Below are 23341 nucleotides of genomic sequence, written 5' to 3'. Positions count from 1 at the left end.
AGTCAATAAGTTTGAGTATTCTCCTTACTTGTTTGCTGGAGAATGCATAAATATAAAAAGGGAGAAGTTTCATGTTAATCACTCCAGGGAGTCAAACAGTTAACAAAAAGATGCACTGCACAACAGCCAGTTTTCCTTTTGTTATCAGCCAGACTAAACTTTAACATTCCATTAGAAAAAGAACCACTGCATAATGATAACAATCAATCTGTAAAATAAGTTTTAATGTTTGCCACCGGTCAAGAGACAACTAACACAGAAAACTTGCTTCTCACACATATCTGAGAGTCTGAATGTTTGGGTGTGGGAGCTTATTTACATTGTGTGGCTAACAGTTTTCCAAGTGATATACTTGTTGCTCATTACTAAAAGACTTCCCTCTCTGGCCAACCCTTCCTGACCTTGATATCATTCAGCCTGTTTATCTTAATTCTTATACATCAGTTTTCTCTTTTCATTCTTTGTGGCTCTTGTTAGGCCTTAGGTTTTGTGCTCTCTTGTCTCAAGGGTCAGGATACCTTGCTCAACTTTTCATTGCTTCCAGTTGTGCACGAGCAAGTTAAAATGCCATTTTCTTGCATCAGTTTGGTGGATTCAAAGAATTACCATCCTCAAGACATCACTGTTGTCAAAGCAACATGTCATAATGTCAAAGTGTCATATGATATGCACCAACTACATTACACATATAACAAGTATCATAGCATCCTGATACAATCTGCCTCAGAATAGACTGAAATCTAACAGATTCTATACAATGTATACCAAAATGTTGCCCTTGATCAATTATTTTTCATGACTTTTTTATCCTGTATTTTCCTTTCTGTAGTTGTCCTATATACAACTTTGTTTTTGATCCATCTCCTTTTCTTACCCACACCTGAAAATCAATCATAAACAATTACTCCTGATCAAGAAAATGTTCCATAAGAAAAAGATAAATATTAACCCTTTGAACCCCATTGTAGACATATAGGGCTGGTTATTTACATGAGGTCTAACCCAAACTGGAGTTTTACGCAAGCAGTTAACCTTATGTACTCTCTATAAGACGATTGTCAAATCATTTAATAAATGTCCTTCAATAGGTAGCTTTTGGCCCTTTTGACAAAAGTCACAAATATGAATGTTCAGGCTAAAGATTCAGCCAAATTCAAGATAAGTTAGACCACAGTTTTGTTAAACAACAGCTAAACTTCAACCATTAAATTCCATAAATTCTTGTCAAAGGTGCTCATGCATTTCCATACAATAGCCAATTGAGAGAATTTGGCTATTTTATTGGATGGCTATTTTTCTTTACTGATCAGTTCTTTGATTCCCATAATCTTTACTTGTGATAAGATGGTGATATTGTAATGAGAAATTTGATGCAGATCTCTCTCTTGGGAGTTCTGATTTAAGGGTTAACATGAAAAGAAATTTTTAGTTCTGTTTGTGAGAAGACTGGCTCAAAACACCTATCAAAAAAGTAGAAACAAGGAAAAATTATTAAATCACCTCTCCAGTGTTGATTCCTGTAACAACAGCACTAAAATTAAAAAAAATATATAATTATATATATATTTTATCACCAGAACAAATTTACTGAAATAAGCCATAAAAAGCTAGTGCTTGCCTAGTGCTATGGCTGCAACATGGTAAAATTGAATAAATCAAGGCACTTCTTTGACCTACAAATCATTTCTGAAAACTGCTGCAAAATATTCTGGAGCAAAATCAGTGCCTTGCAATGCACACTTGAAAAAGAAATTGAACTAGACTGGGGACTAACAAATACACAACAAGAAATTGTGGAACATGAGCTGTAAACATACCTGGAATGTGTATCATTTCTGCTCTCTATCAGTACATGATCACCTTTGCGGAACCTTGACCCAGCTGAAGGGTCATCAAACCTTTCATGAAATTACTTAATTGTTTATGAAGAAGAAAAGAAACATTTCTTTGGACCAGTAAAAGTTCCAAGAGAATCAAGTTCCAAGTTCTGTTGCAAGAGAAGAGCTTTACTCCAAGATTTATAAAAGACATACACTTTTATTTAGTAAGGGCATTTTCCAGTCACAATTTTCTTCAGAGGAAATAACTTACAGCTTCCTGGCAAATGGAAAATGAGATTACATAGTCTTCAATTACTACATGAAAGGATGTCGAAATGCTAGGTGTAATACTAAATACATCAAAAAGTTTTAAGAGAGCCAATAGTTACTTTGAAAGGATTTTAAAGGAGAACTTGAATTTACAGTGCAGTGATAAAAAAAAAGAAAATTTCCATAGTGGAGTTCTTTCTACTCTTACCCGTTCAAATCCTTGGATATCATTCCCTGGCCTGGAACAATCATTAATTTTACATACTGACCAACCTCTCGATTTCAGTTTGTTGTTTGAGAGAAAAAACATGCCAAAGCTCTCCTTGTAGAGGAAGCATAATTGCCTTTGACACTGAAATAACTCCAGTTGCAGAGGCAGAACCAGGAAATGTTGTGTGAATATATTAATGAGCATGTCATCATCAGCAATTTGAAAAAGGAGCAAAATGTGAACATGCCTACTACCTTCACATTCTTCCACTCTGAGTGATGCACCTATTCCCATGAGACTGTACAAAATATTTGACAAGGCTGGAGAAAGTGAGGCTTGTTATCAACCAGGGACGCTTTGGTGCACAAGTTGTAGGAGACCATTTTACTTCAGATAGTTATATTCAGAGGTTTTCTTTTGCTGCTGGATATTCTGGGTTTACATACTTCCCCATTTACATAATACACAATAAAGCAAATGATCACCTTGTTTCCATGAGAAGATCAATAACTTAAACAAAAAATATTTGTGCAAAATGGAGATGGAGTGCCATGCAAAATTCAGTAGGAGTGCTAAGCAGATTCAACAGATAGTCAATGTGATTAACAAGCTATGGCGGTTAAATGTATGATGCAAAACATACTGCTTTACCACAATTCAATAGCTCAACAGAGAGAGTCAGGAAATTGGTGCACAGGCTGGTACATCCAATTTCTCAACATTAATCACCAGGCATAAGTACGTACCCTACATAAACTAAGAGAGGTAACCAATCCACCATATTGCTAATAATCAGAGTTATGCTACGATTGTACCTGCAGGGTTAAACATCTCCACAACAACATCAATCAGGTAATAATATAATACTGATAAAGGTTCTGCATAGTGCTCATATTTTACAAGTAAACACATGTTAATTGTTGAAAATATTTCTATATAACTCACAGAGTGGTAAAAGATATTATTATTGCATTTTCTATATAACCTTGCAGAGCTGGTGGAAAAATTTCAGTCAGCCTTGTACAGGCACTATGAGAGTGGGGCTCTAGCTCTAAACAGATCCAATGATATGAAGGCACTTTGTGAGACTCATGCACCACATCTCTTTTACATCCTCATCAGTACAATATTGAGTGCAGATAGACATGCCACCAGTGAGAGGCATCCACATTTACAGCAGCAAAGAATAGTTGTACGACTTCACATGTTGCCTTATTTTAGGTATTTTCTTCAAATTACAATGCACCTGCCAAAAAGTTTTGCCATTAGAAGAATAAAAAATTATTATATTTTATATAATTTACAAATTTCCATGACAGCTTTATTCTGACAGTGTCAGCAGTCACTGGTACAAAACAACCTTAGTTCTTAAGTATAATAACAAGAATTATATGCAATTTCCCTTAGATCCCAGAAAACATCACATCTCCAAAAATTGGCTGAAATGTTCCTTGACATTCATGGGTTAACCAGGTCTGCACAGACTGCAGGGAGAGTCTTGGGCCTTAGCAGTGGAATACGTATGAATGACACATTTAAACAGCAGCAGGCAGAACAACCATGAGGAAGTTGTGGACAAAACTGTGCTGACAGCCTGCAGGATAAAGCAGAACAAATACAACAAACAATAAACATAACCACTTTTGTAAAAACATAAGCAATCAATGAAATGGATATTAATTTTTTTTAAGACCAAAAAACTTGTTATCCATCTCACTGATGATTTTCATGTTATGAATGTGCATACTTAACCTACTGATAAAGCTAATGTGGTAATTCATAAGGCATCAAGTCTCCCAGCCATAGCAGTTCCCATCCAGTTGATTGAGCAATGATCCTTCTCTAGCAAGAGTCAATGAGTTGGGTGATTCCTTCAATATAGGTATTATAGAGCATGATACAAGTAGCAACATTGCAGACAGCCACAATAGTCATGAACAGCCCAAAAGCCAGCTAGCAATACATGCTTCTAGGTATTCAGACTTTTACAAGTCCCATGATGGGGAAAATATGATAACTAGAAAACTGGAACAGCTTATTATACCACAACCAAGTGTTCCACACAAGACAAATTAAGAAAGAGGACATGTGACAGAAAGGCCTGCTTCAGTTGCAAATTCACACCAAAACCACTTTTCAACTGTGGGTAACCTTGGCACCAAAGATCTCAAGGTTCTCACCTTATGTGCCCTTATCTTTTATAATCACGCAATCAATCTCAACAACAAACACCATCAGTAGCTCAACAACAGTTTTCTAACTTAAGTGTACCACCACAATCCACTTCAATACATGTTCCATCTTCAACTACACAATCAGTCACATTCTGGGAACTGCCAGCCTTCCTATCTCAATCAACAATTGGGGGTTATCAAAGCAGCAATGCTTGTACAGATATTTCTTTGTTGTTAGCAAAGAGATACTAAACAAACAAATCCTTCAACTGAAAAACCACCAACCACTGACTCCAAGCTGGATTCTAGCCTTCATGTCATGTATGATGGGGGGAAATCAGGCATATGACAGTTTCATGCAGTCACCATCATATCTTAGTGTTGTTGAAGCCATACCTCTTATCACAAGCAGCCTGGGTAGTTTGAGCTATGAAGAGGAGTTCACTGTTTGTTTTGTCAAGGAGCCTAATTCAAGTGAGGAATCTGCTCTGAGTTTTCGCCCAAGTAGAAGACTCACCAACACAAATGCTGCTTTTACAATAATTAATGGGTTGACGATTTCATTTGTAAGTGATGCAAATGACAACACCATCTCAATGTACAGCCATCTCCACTTACCAAAAGGCGCCTTTCTTGCACAGTCTCAAAGCAGTGACATTGAAGAACTCTTTAACTGGCTGAAGTTGAAGCTATCTGCGACGGTGAATTTGTGTACGGTTACTTTCATCAACTTTAGGTAACACTGTGTGGTAAGAAATGCATGTAAACGTCACACAACGACGGTTGATCGTAAAGTTACATCGACATATTTCCAGACGCAAAGAAGGTCAAGAAACGTGTCAAGCATAAATGTTATTACATCTATTACGTTTAAGTTGTGTTGGGGAAAAGAACGTTCACTTAAGCAAAACGACCGACAGATTCAGGGCAAATTTCGATTGTAAAACAGCTTTTACTACCACAAGAGTTTACATCGAAAAGGTTTTAAGTTTAAAGCATGTACTGAACAAATACCTATGATGAAATGCGTTTTGTAAATAAAATTGGTGATTGGAACGGGAACACGCAACGAGCTGTCTAAATAAATTTAAATCGGCTTTAGTTGAACTATGTCTATAATAGTTCTACTTACCCATCAGACTTTTCCATAAGAACAAACTCCATTCAAAATTTTTCCGGTCGGATCACAACAATATCAGTCCCAAAAAGTGTAAAACGATGTTCTGTTCGCTCTTCAGCAAACTTCTCCCACGCCGGAATCACTAATCGCTCCTCGAAAGCCCGAAATCCGCTGAGCATGCGGACTCATTTTACCGCTGTGTGTGTTAATTTTTACGGAACATGCGCAGACAAGTTGCCTCTTTTCCGTGCTGCGTGGTGATAGGTGACAGCCAATCAGAAGCCTGAGGACTACATAAAGCTTGTCGCCCTTAAAAAGCGACTTTCCAATTTTTCAGCCTTCCGAGTTGAAAACATATTAGAGAAGCATCATGGGTAGATTATCCATTCTTTCAAAGTTCGTGCTTTCTTCCGCGAATCGCACGCCAAATGGCTTTATCCAGGTCGAACAGAGGTAGGTGAAGTATTAAAAAATGTCTGACTGTCGGGCACTTAGCTCTAAGGAGACCATGGTCGGGCAAAACAAAAGATCGAAGGTGTGTGAGTGTTTGTGGGGCCAAGGATGGGCAGGTTGGGCATAATCAGGCGTCAAATGTTGCTCTAGCAGCAAAATATTAGCAATCCTCGTCTTTCACGATCATTTGCACTATTGTGAAATATTCCTTGCCCGTTACTTGATATCCTTTGTTTTTAACGAAGCGGCTATTGGATTTGGTTTTTAACAAAGCGGTTAATTTAACAATCGTTCTTGATCGAATTTCAAGCCTTCAGATAGTCTGATTTTCACATATTAATATTTGCGTTGTCACCAAACAGATCAGAGATAAAACCATCAGAAAAGTAACTTCAGGGTTTTCCCTAAGGTTTTAAGTAGCCGGAGCTTTTTTAAAGATAAATGTGTTCATAACTCGAAATCCAATATGGCGGACAAAACATTATATTATTCGTACTTTCCTGCCATCGCAGCAAGAATTGTCAAAAAGACAGTCCCCATCAGAACGTTTTAAAACTAACTTTGAGTCAGAAGACTTCTTATGTTTTCAGAAAAGATAGGCAGTGCAAATTTATATTTTTATTGAGCCCAAGTTTAGACCTGATAAACATGTACGGGCTCTCGAAGCAATGAAAATGGCCGGCGAAACCTTGCAGAGAAACCGGCGTACTTCGCCGGCTGCCGGCTCTTATCTACAACCCTGAAGTAAAGAAATGGCCACTCACGAAAGCGCAAGTGAGAAGATTATACGAAGGCTCGAAATTATATTAAAAACGATTGCGATCAAGAGACGGGCAAGGAATATATTCGGAAAAATTTCCGCACAGCCCCGTACTTCATTATGCATGCACATATACCCCTTCGATCTGATTCTCTTCTGCGTGGTCTCAGCGTGTGTTGAAATGAACCCGCTACCGGTTCCTTGGGTGAGAAAATTTCGGCCTCTCGATTCAAGTTGAATTTTTAGAAGTTCAGAAATTTGATTTGAGGCTATTATTTTTATTAAACCATATAAACATTTTATTCTTTCCGCGTGAGTTTTTTTAGCTTCATCGAAATTAATTTTGTGCTCTTTTTCGGCCTCTCGATTCAAGTTGTATTTTTAGAAGTTCAGAAATGTGATTTGAGGCTATTATTTTTATTAAATCATATAAACATTTTATTCTTTCCACGTGAGTTTTTTAGCTTCATCGAAATTAATTTTGACTTAATGGAGAGGGTAGCATGTGAGACTACTTCTGTCCACAGAACACAACTTCCATCCACAGTCGACAACTTCCATCAACATCTGCTCCACCACAATACCTCATTCATTGCTTTCAGCATGAATGAGCCAAAAACCAAGTCAGTATATACACATGTTGAGAGACTACGCTGTTTAAGTTAACAACTTAAAATAGTATGTATATTACTGGATGAAAGAAATTACACCATTTTCTTCTAAAGATGAGGTCTTGTGCTGTTTGAGACAGTTATCAGATCTACTCATGCCATGCGCAAAATTCTGAAGAAAAATAAAAATGTACTCATTAATTGAGCAACTTCCCACAGCAGCTCACCGTGGTTCAAAACCAAGCCAAGCACTCTAGGATTTGGGGTGAATTTCCACTGTTCCGTCTTTTAGGATTTGGGCTAATTTTAAGCCATAGCATCATTCTGCCAGTCTAGTTTTCAGAGTTGCCTGACTGCATTTTCATGTATCACTTGGTGTTGCAAGTGCAAAAATGGTTGAAAAGCCCAGTATTCTCTCAAAACAGTTATTGAGTCAGTCATGCAATGGTTAAATGATTGGCAGCCCTATGCTCCTGATAAATTTGAGGAATCAAATGAACATAGCCATCCCAAACTATATGATGTTGATCATGAAGAGCCAAATGACCCTAAACAGGCTTTCTATCCCACATGTAATGCTTTGTTACAGTTAAATGCACAACTTAAATTCTATAACTAGCTACTTGTAATGACTGTTGACCATTTTTTTAATTTGAACTCTAAGAGTTTTTTGTGAGAACAAAGAATATGCCTAAATCAATACATGTCAATATTTTTCTTCCTTCTCTGACCTTTTTCAGTCACTCTTGATTGTGAAACAGAATATCAGGGTTCTTGTTGATTCAATTTTTACCTGTAAACTGTTCTTTTTCAGAATCAACTATCAGTTTGCAGTACCATTACAAGGTGAGTTTTGTAGATAGACATTGGAATAAATGAAAAAATGGTGAACATCACACGGTTATCATTCAGGGAATTTGAAAGAGTAAACTGTTTCTTGCTATTCCTCCACCTGCACAATCACATAACATAGTTATACAATTCTTTGTTGAGACATAATTGCATTTACCTACCTTCTAGTTGTCTTGATGAGAAAGTAGAATTGTAAAAAAAGTTCATCATGGTGCAAAATTGTATTTTGGGTCATCATCCATGACTTAAAAACTTGCACAACTCATTTTTAAGAAGCTGACCAAGTAAACTCAATGTTTTTTTTTTTTTTAACAATTTTATTCTGACCTTTCATTTACACAGTTACAATTTTACATTCATAAAATAGGTTAAAAATGATAACAATTCGATATATCTAACAATCTTATGCAGTTACCCAAATTTCAGCTTAAGAAATTAAACAAATTAAACTAATTAAACCAAGCAACATAAAGTAAAAAAAAAAGAGAGAAAAAACAGGATAGAAGGCAAATCGGCTTAAGATTTTTTAAATTATTAACCATTCCTTTTCATTTGAATATCCATTTCTTTTCAAAGAAGTTTTTCTTATTTATTTTTCTTTCAATTTCATATTTGATAGCTATCTTGTTCTGATAACTTTGTATTTTAGGGTGTATTTGTTTTCTTCTGCAGTCCCACAAAAACAGTTTTCCGATAATAATAAAGTAATTGAGTAGTGTATGTGAAGGGCATTGTGTTGAAAGCATTCCAAATAAAACATTTTCCAAAGTCAGGTGAACTACCTGATTTGACAAGCGGAACCAGTACAATTCGAAATCATTCCAGAACTGTCTTGCATAAGTGCATTGATAAAGCAGGTGATATAGTGTTTCTCGCTCAGCTTCGCAGAAAGTGCACAAGTCATCAGCTCTAAAGCCAATTTTACACAATTTCGTGTTTGTGTAGAGTATATTGTTAAGGATTTTATACTGAAAAGCCTTAACATAGGATTCAAGTGCAACAGAGTGAGGTAAAATGAAAGATTCCCTCAATAGATCATCTGAGATATTAAAGTCGCTTTTCCATTTATGAACAATATTAGGAGGCTGTGATTTCGTTATAACAAGTAAGGAATAATAATCTTTCGATTTCTTTTTCTTCACATCAAAAATGTTGTTATTTATTTGAAGCGAAGAAGGCGTTAGTGTATAGATATAATCACAATCATCTTTCAAAAAATCAGGTATCGAGTGTCGAAGACCTGCCCATTGTAGAAAGCTAATTTTTCTAATTTTATTTGAAATTGAAGGAATCATTAATATTCAAATCGAGCCGGAGATCGTGGATGTGAGTGATTCCGGAGTCAAAAATTTTTTTGTAATAGATAGGCTTTTTATCTATTCTAATTTCTTTATTATTCCAAATAATATTTGTCCAATTCCAAGTCTGTAGCGAAAGTTTCACGAAATTGTGACCACCATAGAAGAAGCTCTCGATAAAACTGGGAAGTGATTGTATAATCATTAACATCATAGTTACAATTAAAAAAGAACAGTCCTCCAAATGTTTTCAATTGGTGTTGTAAGTACTGCTTCCACGCTCCATCATTTGCGTTAAATATTCGTTTAAGCCATGCTAATCTCAAAGCTTTAAAGCTTAAAGGTTAAAGTAAACTCAATGATGATAATTTTATTTATACAGTTCAAGCATTTTAAAAAGTGAGTCACAGAATATGAATTTTTGTTGCTGATTTTAAACCAGTTTCGGCGTAGATTGAAGAATGCCTATTACAGGTAATGACATTTTTATCTGTATTCCACCAACAGGATTTGGAATTGAAATTTGCAGCCAGATATGGCATTGATGGTAAAGAAAGAATGGAGGTTGACGATGAGCCTGGTAATTGTATTTCAGATAATTGTAACATGTTTTGATTTGAGTGTACTGGTTTTCATATTTATTGAACATTGTTAACATAACAAACTTTATTGGTTTGGTATAGCAAGCCAGGGGCTAGAAGATTTTGAGATCAGGCTGACAGATTCTGACTCTCACTTTTACAATGGGCAAAAATATATTTTCAGGGACTTTTTAACATACAGAATTACCTTAAGTCTAATACCCTTTTCACACCACCAGAGCATGTTCTGTTCAACTGTGTTTAACTGAATGAACATCAGTAACAGAGAACTGAACAACTGAATTTCTTATATCAGGGCGTGAATTTTTTTTTTTTTCTGATAGCCACTTGGCTCCTAAATTCTTCAAAGTAGTAGCCAATTCAAAAAAAGTTGGTCGCCATTTTCAAAGACAAACAAAATCTTTCTTTAGGCTGTCAGCGTTCTAGAGAGACCCTCCAAAATTAAGTTAGGGAAAAGATCCTTAACGTGCTACAAAGTGGACACTAGGATGGATGATATACAACATTAAAGCTCATCTAAATCCAAGATGGCGTTTAGTTATCGATCGAGATGCATGTGCTACGTTTTGGAAACAAACTTAACGAGGAAGTTTGCCGCGGATTTATCTTTGCAAATCTTTTTAATTCACTATATCTCCTGGTAAGGTTATGATGAAACGTTCTAGTCGCCAATTTGGCAACTAACTTTCAGGATTTGGTCGCCAAAGTGAAAAATTTAGTCGCATTGGCGCCTGTATTAGGCGCAATTTCACGCCCTGCATATGGTTCATTGAAGTAGTCACTAACTCTTAATTTCAATGTGTCAAATTTCAAACTGGCAAACACTGGCTTGAGCAGCTCACCATTCACTGCAACGAAGGGCTAACCCTTGAAATGTTGGCTCAGAAACTCTCTGCCGTGGCCAATTTACATCATCAAGTCATTGATGTTTAAATTGATGAAACCAAATTATCTGATTTTAAAGTGTGTTTAATTAACAAAATAGCTTTAAAACACGCTTAAGCTTTGGTGTGAATTGGTTATTACTTAAAATTTTTGTCAACCTTAAGTTAAATTAAAGTGGAACCAAATTGGTATTTGATGTTGCTCTAGTGAAGTGAGTATTGCATTACATTTGTTGCTAGGCCGTGTGAAACTTTTTTTATGCAGTCTTCCTAATCTGCTCAGTCTTGAGATTAAAATTAATAGAAATGTGGCTATTGGACAGGACTTTTGTCTTGCCTGTGCAGGCCAAGGAGAATAGCTCATAGATCACATTTTCTGCCTATTTTGGAGTTTGTAGACTTGACTGTATTTTGTTTTCTTCAATAGTTGTACAACTTCCACATGAAGTACAACTGAATGTGAGTGACACACAGGAGTGCCAATTCCAGCATGATTATTCAGGTATCCAGGATGATGTAATAGGGAACATGGGTTTCCTGGAAAATTTTGTGGACTCACCTCCAGTTGTCATGAAAACTGTCAGGTGTATCATTGTTTACCTTCGGGAAAAGGATACCCATGGTGAGTATGATTATTTTGACCTTATGTTGGACACAATGAAGTGTAGCATGGAATATGTTTGAGGTTGACCAGTACTGTGGGGTACATCCTCCAAAAATGTTACTCTCAACAATGTAAGGGTTCTTTCAACAATTGCATTTTAAAGTAGTTGGGTGTTTTTGTTATTATATAACTTGCAAAGGAGTTATCTTATTAAGATCTGTCTTTTTTGTTTGGCAGGTATTCATTTGGTTCCTGAAAATGAACACCTTACTGTAACCAAAGTGGATGAACATGGAAGGACATCAGCATTCATCTACAGGAGTAACCCTGCAAAGGACACAATCACTGTTTCTGAATGTCAACAAATCAACAATTTTGTTGGTGTTCATCCAAAAAAAAAATGGCTGACGAGTGTCCTGTGGCTCCTTTCAGAATTGGCTGTGAAACAGTTTGGTAAGGGAAGATAGTAACTAGTTAACTTAGGAGGTATCTTGAGACTGCTGAAAAGGTTATGTGTAAATGTGGAAAATAAACATTGGACAAGGGGAGGGGATTTTAGAGACCTTGTTTTAAATGGCAGTCATGAAATGTGATGTTGTGTTGTTTTGGCTGTCTATGCAGTGTCAGAATGCAATGATTACTTATTCTCAGACTTCAGATACATCTAAGCAGAAAATGTACTCTTTCACATCAAGTGGAGCAAGCTGAGTACTTGTAGATATTTAAACATTAAATTAAAAATTACTTTCTTTTATAACTTCCCTTTTTAAATTTTTATACTTTAAGGCTGCCTTTAAGTTTCTTAATCTTTATTATACCTCATAAAATGTTAGGAATATATTTGTAAATATTTAAATATTTTTAACTTGTAGTTTCTACAACAGTATTGTTAGTTTTCAACATCAGGCCCCTCTGGATACCATCCTTATAGCTGAATGTGTTACCCCATATAAATAAAGTTTATCTATCAATCAATTGGAGTCATAACAGACCAATAAAATCTCCTGATTATTTAACAAGTTTCGTTTCAGGAAAGAGTGAAATCTTTGAAAATTACTCATACCCAAGCTGAATACTTACACTTGTTATTTCTTATTCATTTCTGTTGCTGGCAGGGAAGCAAGGCTAAAGTCCTGAGAAACCCAAACAAGACTCATTCGTTTTTTAAAAGAAAACATTAAATTTAGTTATCTTAGAAGCAATAATTAAATGCAAAAAGATTTCCCATACTTTTATGTCATTCTTTTAGTTGAAAACTAGGTAACATAGAATGTGTAAAGAGGTTAGTCTTCAGTGTCAGTGCCAGGTATCACGAAATGGTCAGTTTTATCAATAAAGTAGGTAATGTAAAGTGGCCACAGTAGACCCATTATCAACTCAGTTATAATGAGGATGTTAAAAAGTCCTAAGAAACCCAAGCAAGGCTTATTTGTTTTTTAAAAGAAAACATTAAATTTAGTTGTTATAAGCAATAATCAAATGCAAAAAGATTTCCCATACTTTTGTCATTCTCATAGTTGAAAACTAGGTAACATAGAATGTGTATAGGTTTTTTTTTTTTAAGTATCAGTGCCAGGTATCACAAAATGATCAGTTTTATCAACAAAGTTGATAATATAAATTGGCCACAGTAAACCCATTATCAACGCAGTTTTAATGAGGACGTTGTAGATATGCTTTTTATTGACTCTTTTTTTATCCTCTATAGGCTGAATAAACTGCTTTTGTATATTTGTGTGAATGTACTTGAATCCTCTTCAGCAAGGGAATAAAACAAGCCAAAGGTTTGGTGACATTTAACCCTTTCCTTCCCCACCCTGAGCTTTCACATTTTCCATCCTGTTCTCCTTACATTTCCTATGATACTGACAAGAATTGTTTTTGAGAATAAGGAGCTTCTTAAATTGTTGATCATTTCCTTTATTCTCATAACCTTTACATTCAATTAAAGAGTGATACTGTAAGGAGAAATTAGATGCCAGATGCTCCTGGGGGTGGGAGGGTTAACTGGCCACTTTTTACCAGGGGAGTAGTTTATTTAAGGAGTAACTCGGTATGTAGTGGGTACACTATCATGACCCGATGACAAATTATTTATTCCACTTGGAACTCGATGCATTCTGGCGCCATTAGAGACAGTAATCATATCCACTCGAGTTATTTGCCAAATTCTTAAGAAAAATAAAAATTTATTTATTAATTGACGTTTTCATTGGCATTGTTCAGACTGCGCAAGTTCCCTCTTTAAGGCAGTACCCGGCTGGTGGGCATTTAGACAAAGAAACAAATCTATCAAATGAACGAGTTATTAGATTTTACTACATTATTTCCAATACGAAGATCTCGCCTTCAGGTTAAAAAACACTGCATAATTTGTATTTTCCTTTCGTTTTAATATTTAGATTCTTTGTGTTTGGTTTGTCTCCATTTGATTCTGTAAGTTCAAATTCTTCAACCCTTTTTAATGTTCGTACAAACATCGTTATGCCATGAACCTTAGCTAAAAGTTCAGTAATAACTTCATACATATATCCTCCTGAAAGTGAAATGAAATTATGCTTTCCTCTTCCTCGTTTATCAGTATTGTAACTGTTTCATGCAACCCCCAGTAAATAAAGTTTGATTGATTGATCGATTTCAGTTCAAACCCACAACATGTACAGTAGAAAAATGGTGCCTTCGTAGTACGTAGATAGAGCTGTGACACATCAAGTAAGAATTTTTATTTTTGCTTCCTAAAGTTTTCTTGGAACAAGTAAATAGCACAATAGGTGTTAAATAATTTATTCTCACTTGAAATAATAACAAAGTACATTAAAATAACAAGAAAATATCAAAGCAAGGTCAGAAGAAACTTGTTTGACATGTTTTCATTGTTGAGTAGATCAAGGAAAAGTCAGAAAAGTTGTCTAAGGTATGTCGTATGTTAGGGGCAAATAAATGGAGTGTTTTTATAAGAGTTTCAAAACATTGTTTCTTTTTTGAAGTCATTCCAGTTCAAGTGCTGTCACTAGTACAATCATCAACTTTTGCATCTGGAGTAGAACTGAGCAAGAGGACTTCTATGGAATCTAAACCAATCACTTCTAGAGTTTTCCATTGTTCCATTTTCATTTCCTCCAAACCCAATAATCTTAAAGAAGATGAAACTGCTGCACCCATTCTTGCGCAAAGTCCATCTTTACCAACCAATTAGCTTGCAATCGATTCACCCCATGCAAGAACCTGAAAACAGTGTAAAAGCTGTGTAAAAGGCCATCACTCATCCCTTTTTCTTCAACTTCCAAACTTGAAGGAACACCGAAGGGCATACTGGAAAAAATCTCAGATCAATATCAGTATCTGGGCAACCGCCTAACTACCCCTCCTCTAACCCAACATTAACCTTAAGTTGTTGTCAATTGACTGTTGTTGAGTTAGGGGAGGGTGGGTGCAGTCTGCATGATGCACAGCCATTGGTTGCTGTCAGATTCAGTACTAAACAAAATGATGAATACTTCAGAAAGAGAGATCCTCAAGGGTCTCTGCAAAAAATAAGCATGCAATGTACTTCACAGCCAGTTTGTGATGTAACACTAGGAGACAAAATTGATCTTGATGGTGGTTACATTATGCACTCCTCCATGTTAAAAAGACTGAAAGTTAGTCATGACTTATTCTCTTGAAGATACCATTAAATTTGAAAATCCTAAAAAAAAGCCCCTACAATTTGAGAATCCTAAAAAATTCCCTACAATGTATCTTCAGTGCCCTTGCTTTCAGTGCTTCCTAATGATCACAACAGAGACCTAGCTGGAAGAAATTGGGTAAAACATTGGTATGCAGAATGTCTTAGAATAATCTTGATACATGAAATGAAAAGACAATAAGAAACATCCCCCTATCCCTGACATGGTATATTGAAGTATAGAAAAATCTGATAGAACTTGAATCTCTGTCTACAAAATATAAACATTTAAAAAAGACAATATGAAACGTTCCCCCCCAACCCTAACATGGTATCTGTAGTAACTAGCATGTATAATGGAGACTTGTGTCCGGAATACCTAGAACAAAACAAAAAGGAAATCAACTGACAAACACTCATAATTTAACACATTAAATGCTAATATAACAATAAGCTTTCCAAGGAGTTTTGAATCTAAAATTGTTTTCACTTCTTCTTCACTTTAACTTTCAATTGCACTTGTCACAATTTGTACCTACAAATTAAATGTCCCGGAATGTGATGCAATCCAGTACATCACAACATCAAACTTAACCCTTTAATTCCCATGAGTGACCAAGCCAGAATTTCTCCTTACAATATCATTACAGTATCAACCAGATAAGTGATGAGAATGAAGAAAAATTTCAATTTGGGGATAATTAGCTAATCCAATATTAAATTCTCTGACCTAACATTATAAGAATTGTATGGTTGACAGTAAGGAGAATGACAAATTTGATCTGGAAGTTAAAGGGTAAACCTTCATTGCTATGCCATTCCATTATTTGAAAATGCTAAAAAAATGCATTTAAACACAAACTTCCATTGTCTAATACTGAAAAAAAAATATTCACATTCTCGTTCATAAAATCTTACATACAGTGTAATTTGTTCTCTATGGAAATTTGAGCCTGTCAGCCATTCACATGTATAACATAAATTTATTACAACTTGGTCAATCTCATTTAATCCTTCTATAGGCAGTTCACAGTCACACTTTATCTTTTAGTTCTAATAGACTCCTTCTTTTGCTCTTACGAAGGACTAACACTTGAAACATCAGCTTTAGAATTTCTACAGTGGTCAACTTACATTATCAACTCAGTTAATGAAACCAGATAATCTGTTTCTAACAGTCTCTGCTTTTTTTCTGATTGCATTTTTTTAATGTCAATGACTTTAGTTTTATGAACTCAAACCAAGTGCAGTAAAATCACTTTTAGTAAATCCACTTGGTTTTAATTTTACAGGAATATCAAAAATCAAGCACTATCATATTTTTCAGTTATAAAATAAACTATTTGTTTCTTATACTCACAGGATGAATGGTTTGCCAAGCTTAAAAACAGCTTTCAGGGTGAATTTGGCCTTTAAAATGATGCAAAAATTCAATTGTTCAAAGAACCTGAAAAAAAGCAATGAAAGAAACATTACAGTTTAATTTATATTATTGTTAAAATCTGTCAGATAAAACCATATTCTGTACTCTTTTAGCAAAATAATTGTAATACATCCACTGATGTGCAAAGTTATTACCATCATCAGGTGCTTTTTACCAGTACCAATATAATTCACCAAATTTATCATCTGACTTCTGACTTTGTTGATTTGGTTGCTAATATTTGAAGTAGGTATATGTTTCCATCAGTACAAACTTCTCTTATCTATTTTTCAATAGTTTATATAATTTCTTTGCCAAATGAATCAAACAAAGCTTTGCACCACCATCCTCTCCATGGATAATGACTGTGAATTTGTCAGTGACAAGATTTTTGTTGATGTACTCTTCTACATTTCTGAATTCAGAGATCAAACAAAGATGATTAACCCCCATTATAGTTATAATGAATAAAGCTTCGCAGCATCATCCTCTCCATGGATAACAACTGTGAATTTGTCAGATGTACTCTTCTACATTTATGAATTTGGAGATCAAACAAAGATGATTAACCCACATTATAATTATAATGATTGGTAATACAAGATGTAAAATCTTGGATTACAGGAAACAAAAAATTTACTTCAATTTCACTGCATTTTGCACGATAGGGAATAATTGAATAGTATATAACCATCATGTGAGTACCTACACTGCACTTTTAATTGGATCCCAAATACCCTGAGCATAGTGTGCATCTAATTAACACCTTAAAAAGTTTTCTTTTGGATAACATAGTCATTAACATAGTTTGGTCATTAACAAAGAATTAAAGAAATACTCTTGCTTACAAGCAGAGATTGTCAGTAAGCATCTTTGAATTTGACCTTCGGAACAGTTTTGATACCAAAGGTACCTTCCCAGTGTTCAAAAGGAAAACATCATTGCCTGATTCATCACAGTGATCTGAATAAATAAATATTTAAAACTCCTTTCAGAAAAGATTATCATACCACTGTTAAGACTTATTTTCTTAAACTAAATGAACCAAAAACTAAAGCTCTTGTGATTTCAATCACTCACCACTTTTTGTGAAGAAAGAGCTGACAATCCCATCTTACTTGTGAAGAATATGTTATATTCATCACAGGTAAGATGCAATTGTTCAAAAGCAATGCAATGTACTCCAACCTGTGAGTCTGCATGGTTTGAAAAATTTTGTTTAATAGTAACATTTCCTTTTTAATTCAACTGTAGTTAATTAATCAGAAGAAATCGTTAAATTAATTATACATTAATTATCTCAACCCAGACAATCACACAACTTTTCACAGACCTTGCAGTTGAAATCTCATGCAATACAAAATGGTTAACATAAAAAAAACCTTTCACCTTTAGGTATTTTATCTATCATTCATAGGAAAATACTCATCAGATACAAGAGCTTACTGTCAGTAATACCCTGAGCATGATAGAATGTTATTGCCTTAAATTTTTCAGCACAGAGATAGTTACATTACAATTTACCTTTCTCAATGTCCTCTGTTGTTGGCCTAACTGCTGAAGACTTTCATGGCCATTTGAACCAGCAGGATTTCTAATCAAGAATAAAATCATTCAATCATTAATCAATGATCAGTCCGTGTTGATTGAACTTCTTAACCACTGTCTTGATTGATGTTAAACAGGTTAACTATCTACATTATTCATTCTGTATTATACATTTTCCTTCTCATTAGCCTTGGGTGACTGTTGATGCGCCCATTGATAATTTAGGTTATCCAAAGGAAAATCAATGGCCACCACTAACCAAAGGACACTCTTACATCATCCTTTGGCAAATGAAGGTGAAAATAAAATCAATAAATGAATGAATATATGAACATTAAATAAATCAAAGGTTCTTTTATACCAAATGCAAGTTCCATTGAACTTTCTACTTACGATCTTTTTTCCACTGGGCTTAGGTGATGATGGGGACTGGGGAGGTTGATCAACAGGGGGATCAGAGCTCTCCTGAACAGGCACTATGAAGAGGTCAAATGGTTGACAATTTGAATGTTTATTATGTTTAGTTGATAAGTACACATTCACAGAAAATTCCTTGATCACTCCCCGGGATAGAACATCAACTAATGTTCACTCATGGCAAGGTTTATGCTGAGTCTACAAATGCATAATAATTGTAAATTACCGTTTCTCCAGCTTAATCCTATTTAACATGTTACTTCTCCCTGTAATATTCACATATTATCTGGCAAACAGGTAGTGAGAATACTCACACTTATCTGGTAGAACTTTTTACCTTGATCTAACCAAATACTCATAACTAATTTACAAGGTAACTTGTAGCAGCTAGTGGGGAGAATTTAACATTCAGATATTTAAGTTCAAGGGTTTAAACACTACAGATTGAGAGAATATAATCCAACTAGAATATACAAAAGGCTAACCACAGCCCTAGACTGAACTACTTGTTATAGAATATACTCATTAAACAAAAGTAATTACCTTCTTGACTGGGGGCATCAATTCCCGAGGAGGCCTCATATTTTTGAGCTGAAATTGGAGTTCCTCCTCCAGGCTCGAAGACTGCAGTAAGACAAAAAGTTAACTATCCTAGGTAAGTACAGATTGGTATAATAGTCCACCTGGGTTACAAAAGGCTAACGGCATTCATGGCTGAGCTTATTGCAATAGAGCATACTCATAGAACAGCAGTAATTACCTTCTTGACTAGGGGCATGGACTGGAGTTCCTCCATCAGGCTCACAGACTGCAGTGAGATTCTCACTTGGAGTCACTTCACTATAGGATGATGTCAAGATTTCACACACACTTAAAGATGATGTACCACTATTACCAAACTCTTTCTCTGACTGTTTAGTGCTGCTTGATACCCTTATGACAACGTCCCGCAAGCTTGATGTGGCTGCTTCTACTATAATCCCAACATAAAGGTCAAGCTGCTGTTCATCAATTTTCAATGACTCCCTAGAACTGGGAGTAACATTCTGAAAGTAATAAATCATTATAATTATTTCTTTGCTGAAAAACTGTGAAAGAGAAAAGTATAAATAAAATTCCTATTTGCTGTTATAGTATTAACGATTGATTAAAAAAAGGCATTTAATTGTTATGATTGATTATTTTGATACAAATTGTTCCTGAAGCACAGCATGCACTATACTTACTTGAAACCCCATTTGAAGTCAGCCTGTGCATTATTCTATATTTAACTCAAGAACCTGGTACATATTAGCCTCCTAACTTTAAGGCAGCTAATGCATCAAGTTTAAAATGAAACAAATAAAAAAATTTTTTTAACATATTAAAAAGGAGAAAAGTCATTTGAGAAAAGTAAACAAACTAAATTACTCTGGGCTTGATTCCTTTAGAGGTTCAAGTAGTTCATGTATGATATACACACTAAATCTTCATTCTTTAGAGTTTTGACACAATATACAGACTGGTAAACCAAAAGCTGGTAAATCCTTATAGGTTCATGCATAGTAGACTCGAAGAGATTTGATAAACAGGGTTTCAAAATAAGGAGAATCTAGTGCCCTTTATACAAGGTTCGTTGTATGTATCATTAGCTTGGATTGTTTTAATTGATTTCAAGTTATATTGCATGGCTAGGGATATTTTAGGTGCCCCTTTATTAGTAAGGAAAGGGGGGTGGTATTCCTCCTCTGCTAGATGTTATTTGACATGTGATCAAAGTCATCATTATCATTATCATTATCATCATTTTTCCTCCACTGTTCTAGCATCCAGATTATGTGAACAATTTCGCTCAATTGGGAAATGTTAAAAATAAGCTTAAAAGCGAGCCATTGTAATAAGTAAAATAATCCAACGGCGCTCCTTCTAAAAAAAATGTAGATTATTACATTTCTACGACAATAAGACCCTCACCATATAAATTGATTGTCAAGCAATTCGACAAAGAAACGGCCGCCATACTAAAGTAGACGTTTACAGAAAATGAACGAGCAGCTGAAGATTGCTTTCCTCTCTATCGATCACTTAGAGTTCTCCTTCACGTTTTTGGACAGAGATACTCTGTCCAATACTCTCTTATACCCTCCTTCCATAACGTCTGCCAGACGATCGACTGTGATTCGTTAGAAAAGTTCGCCAAGTTTTAGCCTTAAATTTATTCCCTGCCCCTCCCCTGTAAAGACAGTGTTTTGACCCGTAACCAGGGTCCACGCCGTGCCCAGACACTTCACTTGAGAAGCTTCATTTCAAGCAAAGAGAGGCGATCATCCCCAAAAATTGAAAAAGTTATTTAAAAAAAAAAAGAATGACGAATGAGATGAGCAGTTCAGTATAAACGAAACCTCGTTCGTAAACAAGTCTTTCTCCAACCTGTAAGCGCGCACAAAAATACCGTACTATTGCACGAGTAGAAAAAAAACCTTGTTCAGAAATTCCATCTTGCAATGTTTTCCATAGTTCTATTTTGCCTTGAAAATATTTCGTTTTGTGCCTATCCCTTGTCTGCACTTACCTGGGGTCCTTTCCACTTGCTACAGTCTCAGATTTTTGACAACTCTGCTCATGAAATGATGAAGCGCGCGCATTAGATTTTCATTTCGCGCGTGAAAAGATCCACTTGCCGCGACAAAATCTTTCCGAATTCTCATTGTTCTTAACTACACAAAACGCTGAAAGATCGAAACCTAGTCAGATTTGTTCTTACCATGGGCCATTTTGGACTACCAACAAGTCCACCCGGAGCGGTGCTATTCCGTCGATCTAAGACTGTTGATGTTGTTGTTGTTGTTGCTATGGTTGTGATGTTGCTTTATTCGTACAAAAGACGTATTTTGATTATCTAGGACCTGCGCATCCTGATTTAGCAGACTTTTATGTTTATTAGTTGACCGTAGTTGTCAATAACTAAGAATGGGATATCCTTGCGCTTGCCTTAGTACCCACCCTTTGGAATTTTTGTGGTCCCCAGCTCCGTTTTTTTTTCCATACTCCGTGTTCATTTCAAACGGCCTCGCTTATCACTTGAGTTTTGGGGATATGAGTCCAATCGAAAAACAGTAATGAAAACATTTGCGTGATGCATAGAATTTGTTGAATTAGAAGCTAAGTGATCGCAAAAAAAACATTACAAACACCGTGCTAAATGTTTTTATATATTATTACATATTATTTCTGCTTTAATATTACTTTTAGCTAACCCTTTCCCCCTGTTCAGTTATTTATTCTTGGCGTCAAATTTCCTTGCGTTTAGATCTAGTCCTTCATTTCCTGCGCTTTGTCTCTTCGACTTCCTCTTCCAACACATAGATTCTTCTTTTTCTTTTCATTCAAAGACAACTCAACTTTATGTATGTCCAAATACAAAAGAACTAACAATGAATAGCTATATTGCACTCACGTTAACAGAATTCATCTCTTTGATTCCTTCCATCACTTTCTTGAATTTTCCTCCGAATGACTCATAAAGAACCTAACTCCAACCAACGCAAAGTTATAATGACGGGTTGTAATTTTCGCGCGTCGTAATGACGTAACAGACGAGTTATCAATTAATCAACAGATTAGAAAGTATACGTAATTTCTGCCTCGTTTTCAGGTGCCTTTGCACCGGTTTAGGGAAGCGCGGGAAACTGCCTGAGTTCGTAGACTGCTGGATAGGAGGTTATTGATAGGTTTTAATAAACGTTCACCCATAGACTGCCTCTGCTTACTGAGGGTTAAATTTCTTAACCGCAGGTTTGTTAACACAGAGTTAAAATAGCGCGGTAAATATTCTCAAAGCGCGGTTTAAGAGCTGGTTAGTTAACCTTGTGTTACACGGGGCTAACCTGAGGTTAGCAACTCATTATATTCTTTTCGTAAATTGTTGCCATGGTGAGTATATTGCGAGCTACAGATTGGCCTCCCCTGCAGTCTTACGTAAAGCCAGTAGACAAAATTTCAGCGCGTCCGAAATAGCCATCTTAACGGGAAAAGTAGAGGAAAAACTTTTTATTATACAAAGTAAACTTACAAACACCGTCATTCAAACCAAAAGAAAAATGAAATGTGGTGAAAAATTGCGGAGGCTGTCAACGCCAAAGGAGTTGCACAGAGGACGACTGCCAAGGTCAGAGAAAAATGGAAAAATTTACACTCACAAGCCAAAAAAGAGTTCACAGAACTGGCCAAAGAGCAGAAAAAAACTGGAGGAGGTGAGGCTCCGAGGGTACCGGTGGCGGCAATCGCCAAAATTATTGACCCTTTCAAAGAAACCCCATCATTCGCCGGCCTAGAGGGTTTCGAGTCGAAAGGTGACGATTACTATCCACTAGTGTTTAAAACTTGAATTTCTTATTACCTTAAAAATGCATAAGTTATTTCATTGTTTATAGGAAACAAGACAAATTTTCGGCTCATAAATTCCGCTACATGAACGACAGGAGTAGTTTATTTAGGGAGTGACTTGGTTTGTAGTGGGTAAACTATCATCGTGAGTAACTTGTGGATCAGTTGGGTATGCATACCTTGAAAGGGTAGTGACATTAACCCTTTACATCCTAACTTCAGTATGCATATTCTCCATACTGTTCTCTATACATTTCCCAAG

General features: G+C 35.7%; 3 protein-coding genes, 1 long non-coding RNA gene and 1 pseudogene across 10 annotated transcripts in view; 3 read left to right on the top strand and 2 right to left on the bottom strand.

Annotated features, from left to right (window-relative positions):
• Positions 1–194: 194 nt before the first annotated feature.
• LOC149042209 (breast cancer metastasis-suppressor 1-like protein) overlaps positions 195–23341 on the bottom strand; it is a 47093-nt gene continuing 23946 nt past the window's right edge. The window contains exons 4-6 of one of the 3 annotated variants that reach the window (XM_089212577.1): positions 1818–1871; positions 1501–1531; positions 195–880 (exon numbers count right to left, since the gene is read on the bottom strand). In XM_089212577.1, the coding sequence (XP_089068703.1) occupies positions 794–880; positions 1501–1531; positions 1818–1871 (172 nt within the window). In that variant the 3' untranslated portion in view covers positions 195–793. Of the gene's footprint in view, positions 881–1274; positions 1461–1500; positions 1532–1817; positions 1872–23341 lie in introns of those variants that run through there. The other 2 variants (XM_089212578.1, XM_089212579.1) reach the window with 2 other exon arrangements.
• On the top strand, positions 4506–5216 carry LOC149042216 (uncharacterized; annotated as a pseudogene).
• On the top strand, positions 5914–13390 carry LOC149042215 (uncharacterized). Of its 2 annotated transcripts, XM_089212563.1 has the most exons (7): positions 5915–6048; positions 7336–7431; positions 8234–8265; positions 10077–10149; positions 11483–11677; positions 11897–12112; positions 12775–13390. In XM_089212563.1, the coding sequence occupies exons 2-7, from the start codon at positions 7416–7418 to the stop codon at positions 12786–12788; spliced, it is 546 nt and encodes a 181-aa protein (XP_089068689.1). In that variant the 5' UTR covers positions 5915–6048; positions 7336–7415; the 3' UTR covers positions 12789–13390. The 2 variants fall into 2 exon arrangements, with proteins under 2 accessions (XP_089068688.1, XP_089068689.1); XM_089212562.1 differs by lacking the exon at positions 7336–7431 and having other exon boundaries at positions 5914–6048.
• LOC149042214 (uncharacterized) lies at positions 14278–20084 on the top strand. Its single transcript, XR_016188501.1, has 3 exons — positions 14278–14371; positions 18486–18593; positions 19487–20084. It is a non-coding gene; the product is annotated as an uncharacterized LOC149042214 (long non-coding RNA).
• LOC113686912 (uncharacterized) lies at positions 14368–22276 on the bottom strand. Of its 4 annotated transcripts, none has more exons than XM_089212571.1 (9): positions 22151–22276; positions 19475–19760; positions 19258–19338; positions 18691–18773; positions 18274–18343; positions 17830–17945; positions 17598–17712; positions 16687–16773; positions 14368–15705 (listed from the first exon to the last, which is right to left on the bottom strand). In XM_089212571.1, the coding sequence occupies exons 1-5, from the start codon at positions 22181–22183 to the stop codon at positions 18317–18319; spliced, it is 510 nt and encodes a 169-aa protein (XP_089068697.1). In that variant the 5' UTR covers positions 22184–22276; the 3' UTR covers positions 14368–15705; positions 16687–16773; positions 17598–17712; positions 17830–17945; positions 18274–18316. The 4 variants fall into 4 exon arrangements, with proteins under 4 accessions (XP_089068697.1, XP_089068699.1, XP_089068696.1 ...); XM_089212573.1 differs by lacking the exon at positions 22151–22276 and adding an exon at positions 20668–20947; XM_089212570.1 differs by lacking the exon at positions 17830–17945.

The sequence above is a fragment of the Pocillopora damicornis genome, chromosome 7 (genome assembly GCF_964200805.1).
Source record: "Pocillopora damicornis chromosome 7, jaPocDami1.2, whole genome shotgun sequence".
Taxonomy (NCBI): domain Eukaryota; kingdom Metazoa; phylum Cnidaria; class Anthozoa; order Scleractinia; family Pocilloporidae; genus Pocillopora; species Pocillopora damicornis.
Note: the sequence above shows the minus strand (reverse complement) of the source record. Positions and strands in the feature narration are given on the sequence as shown.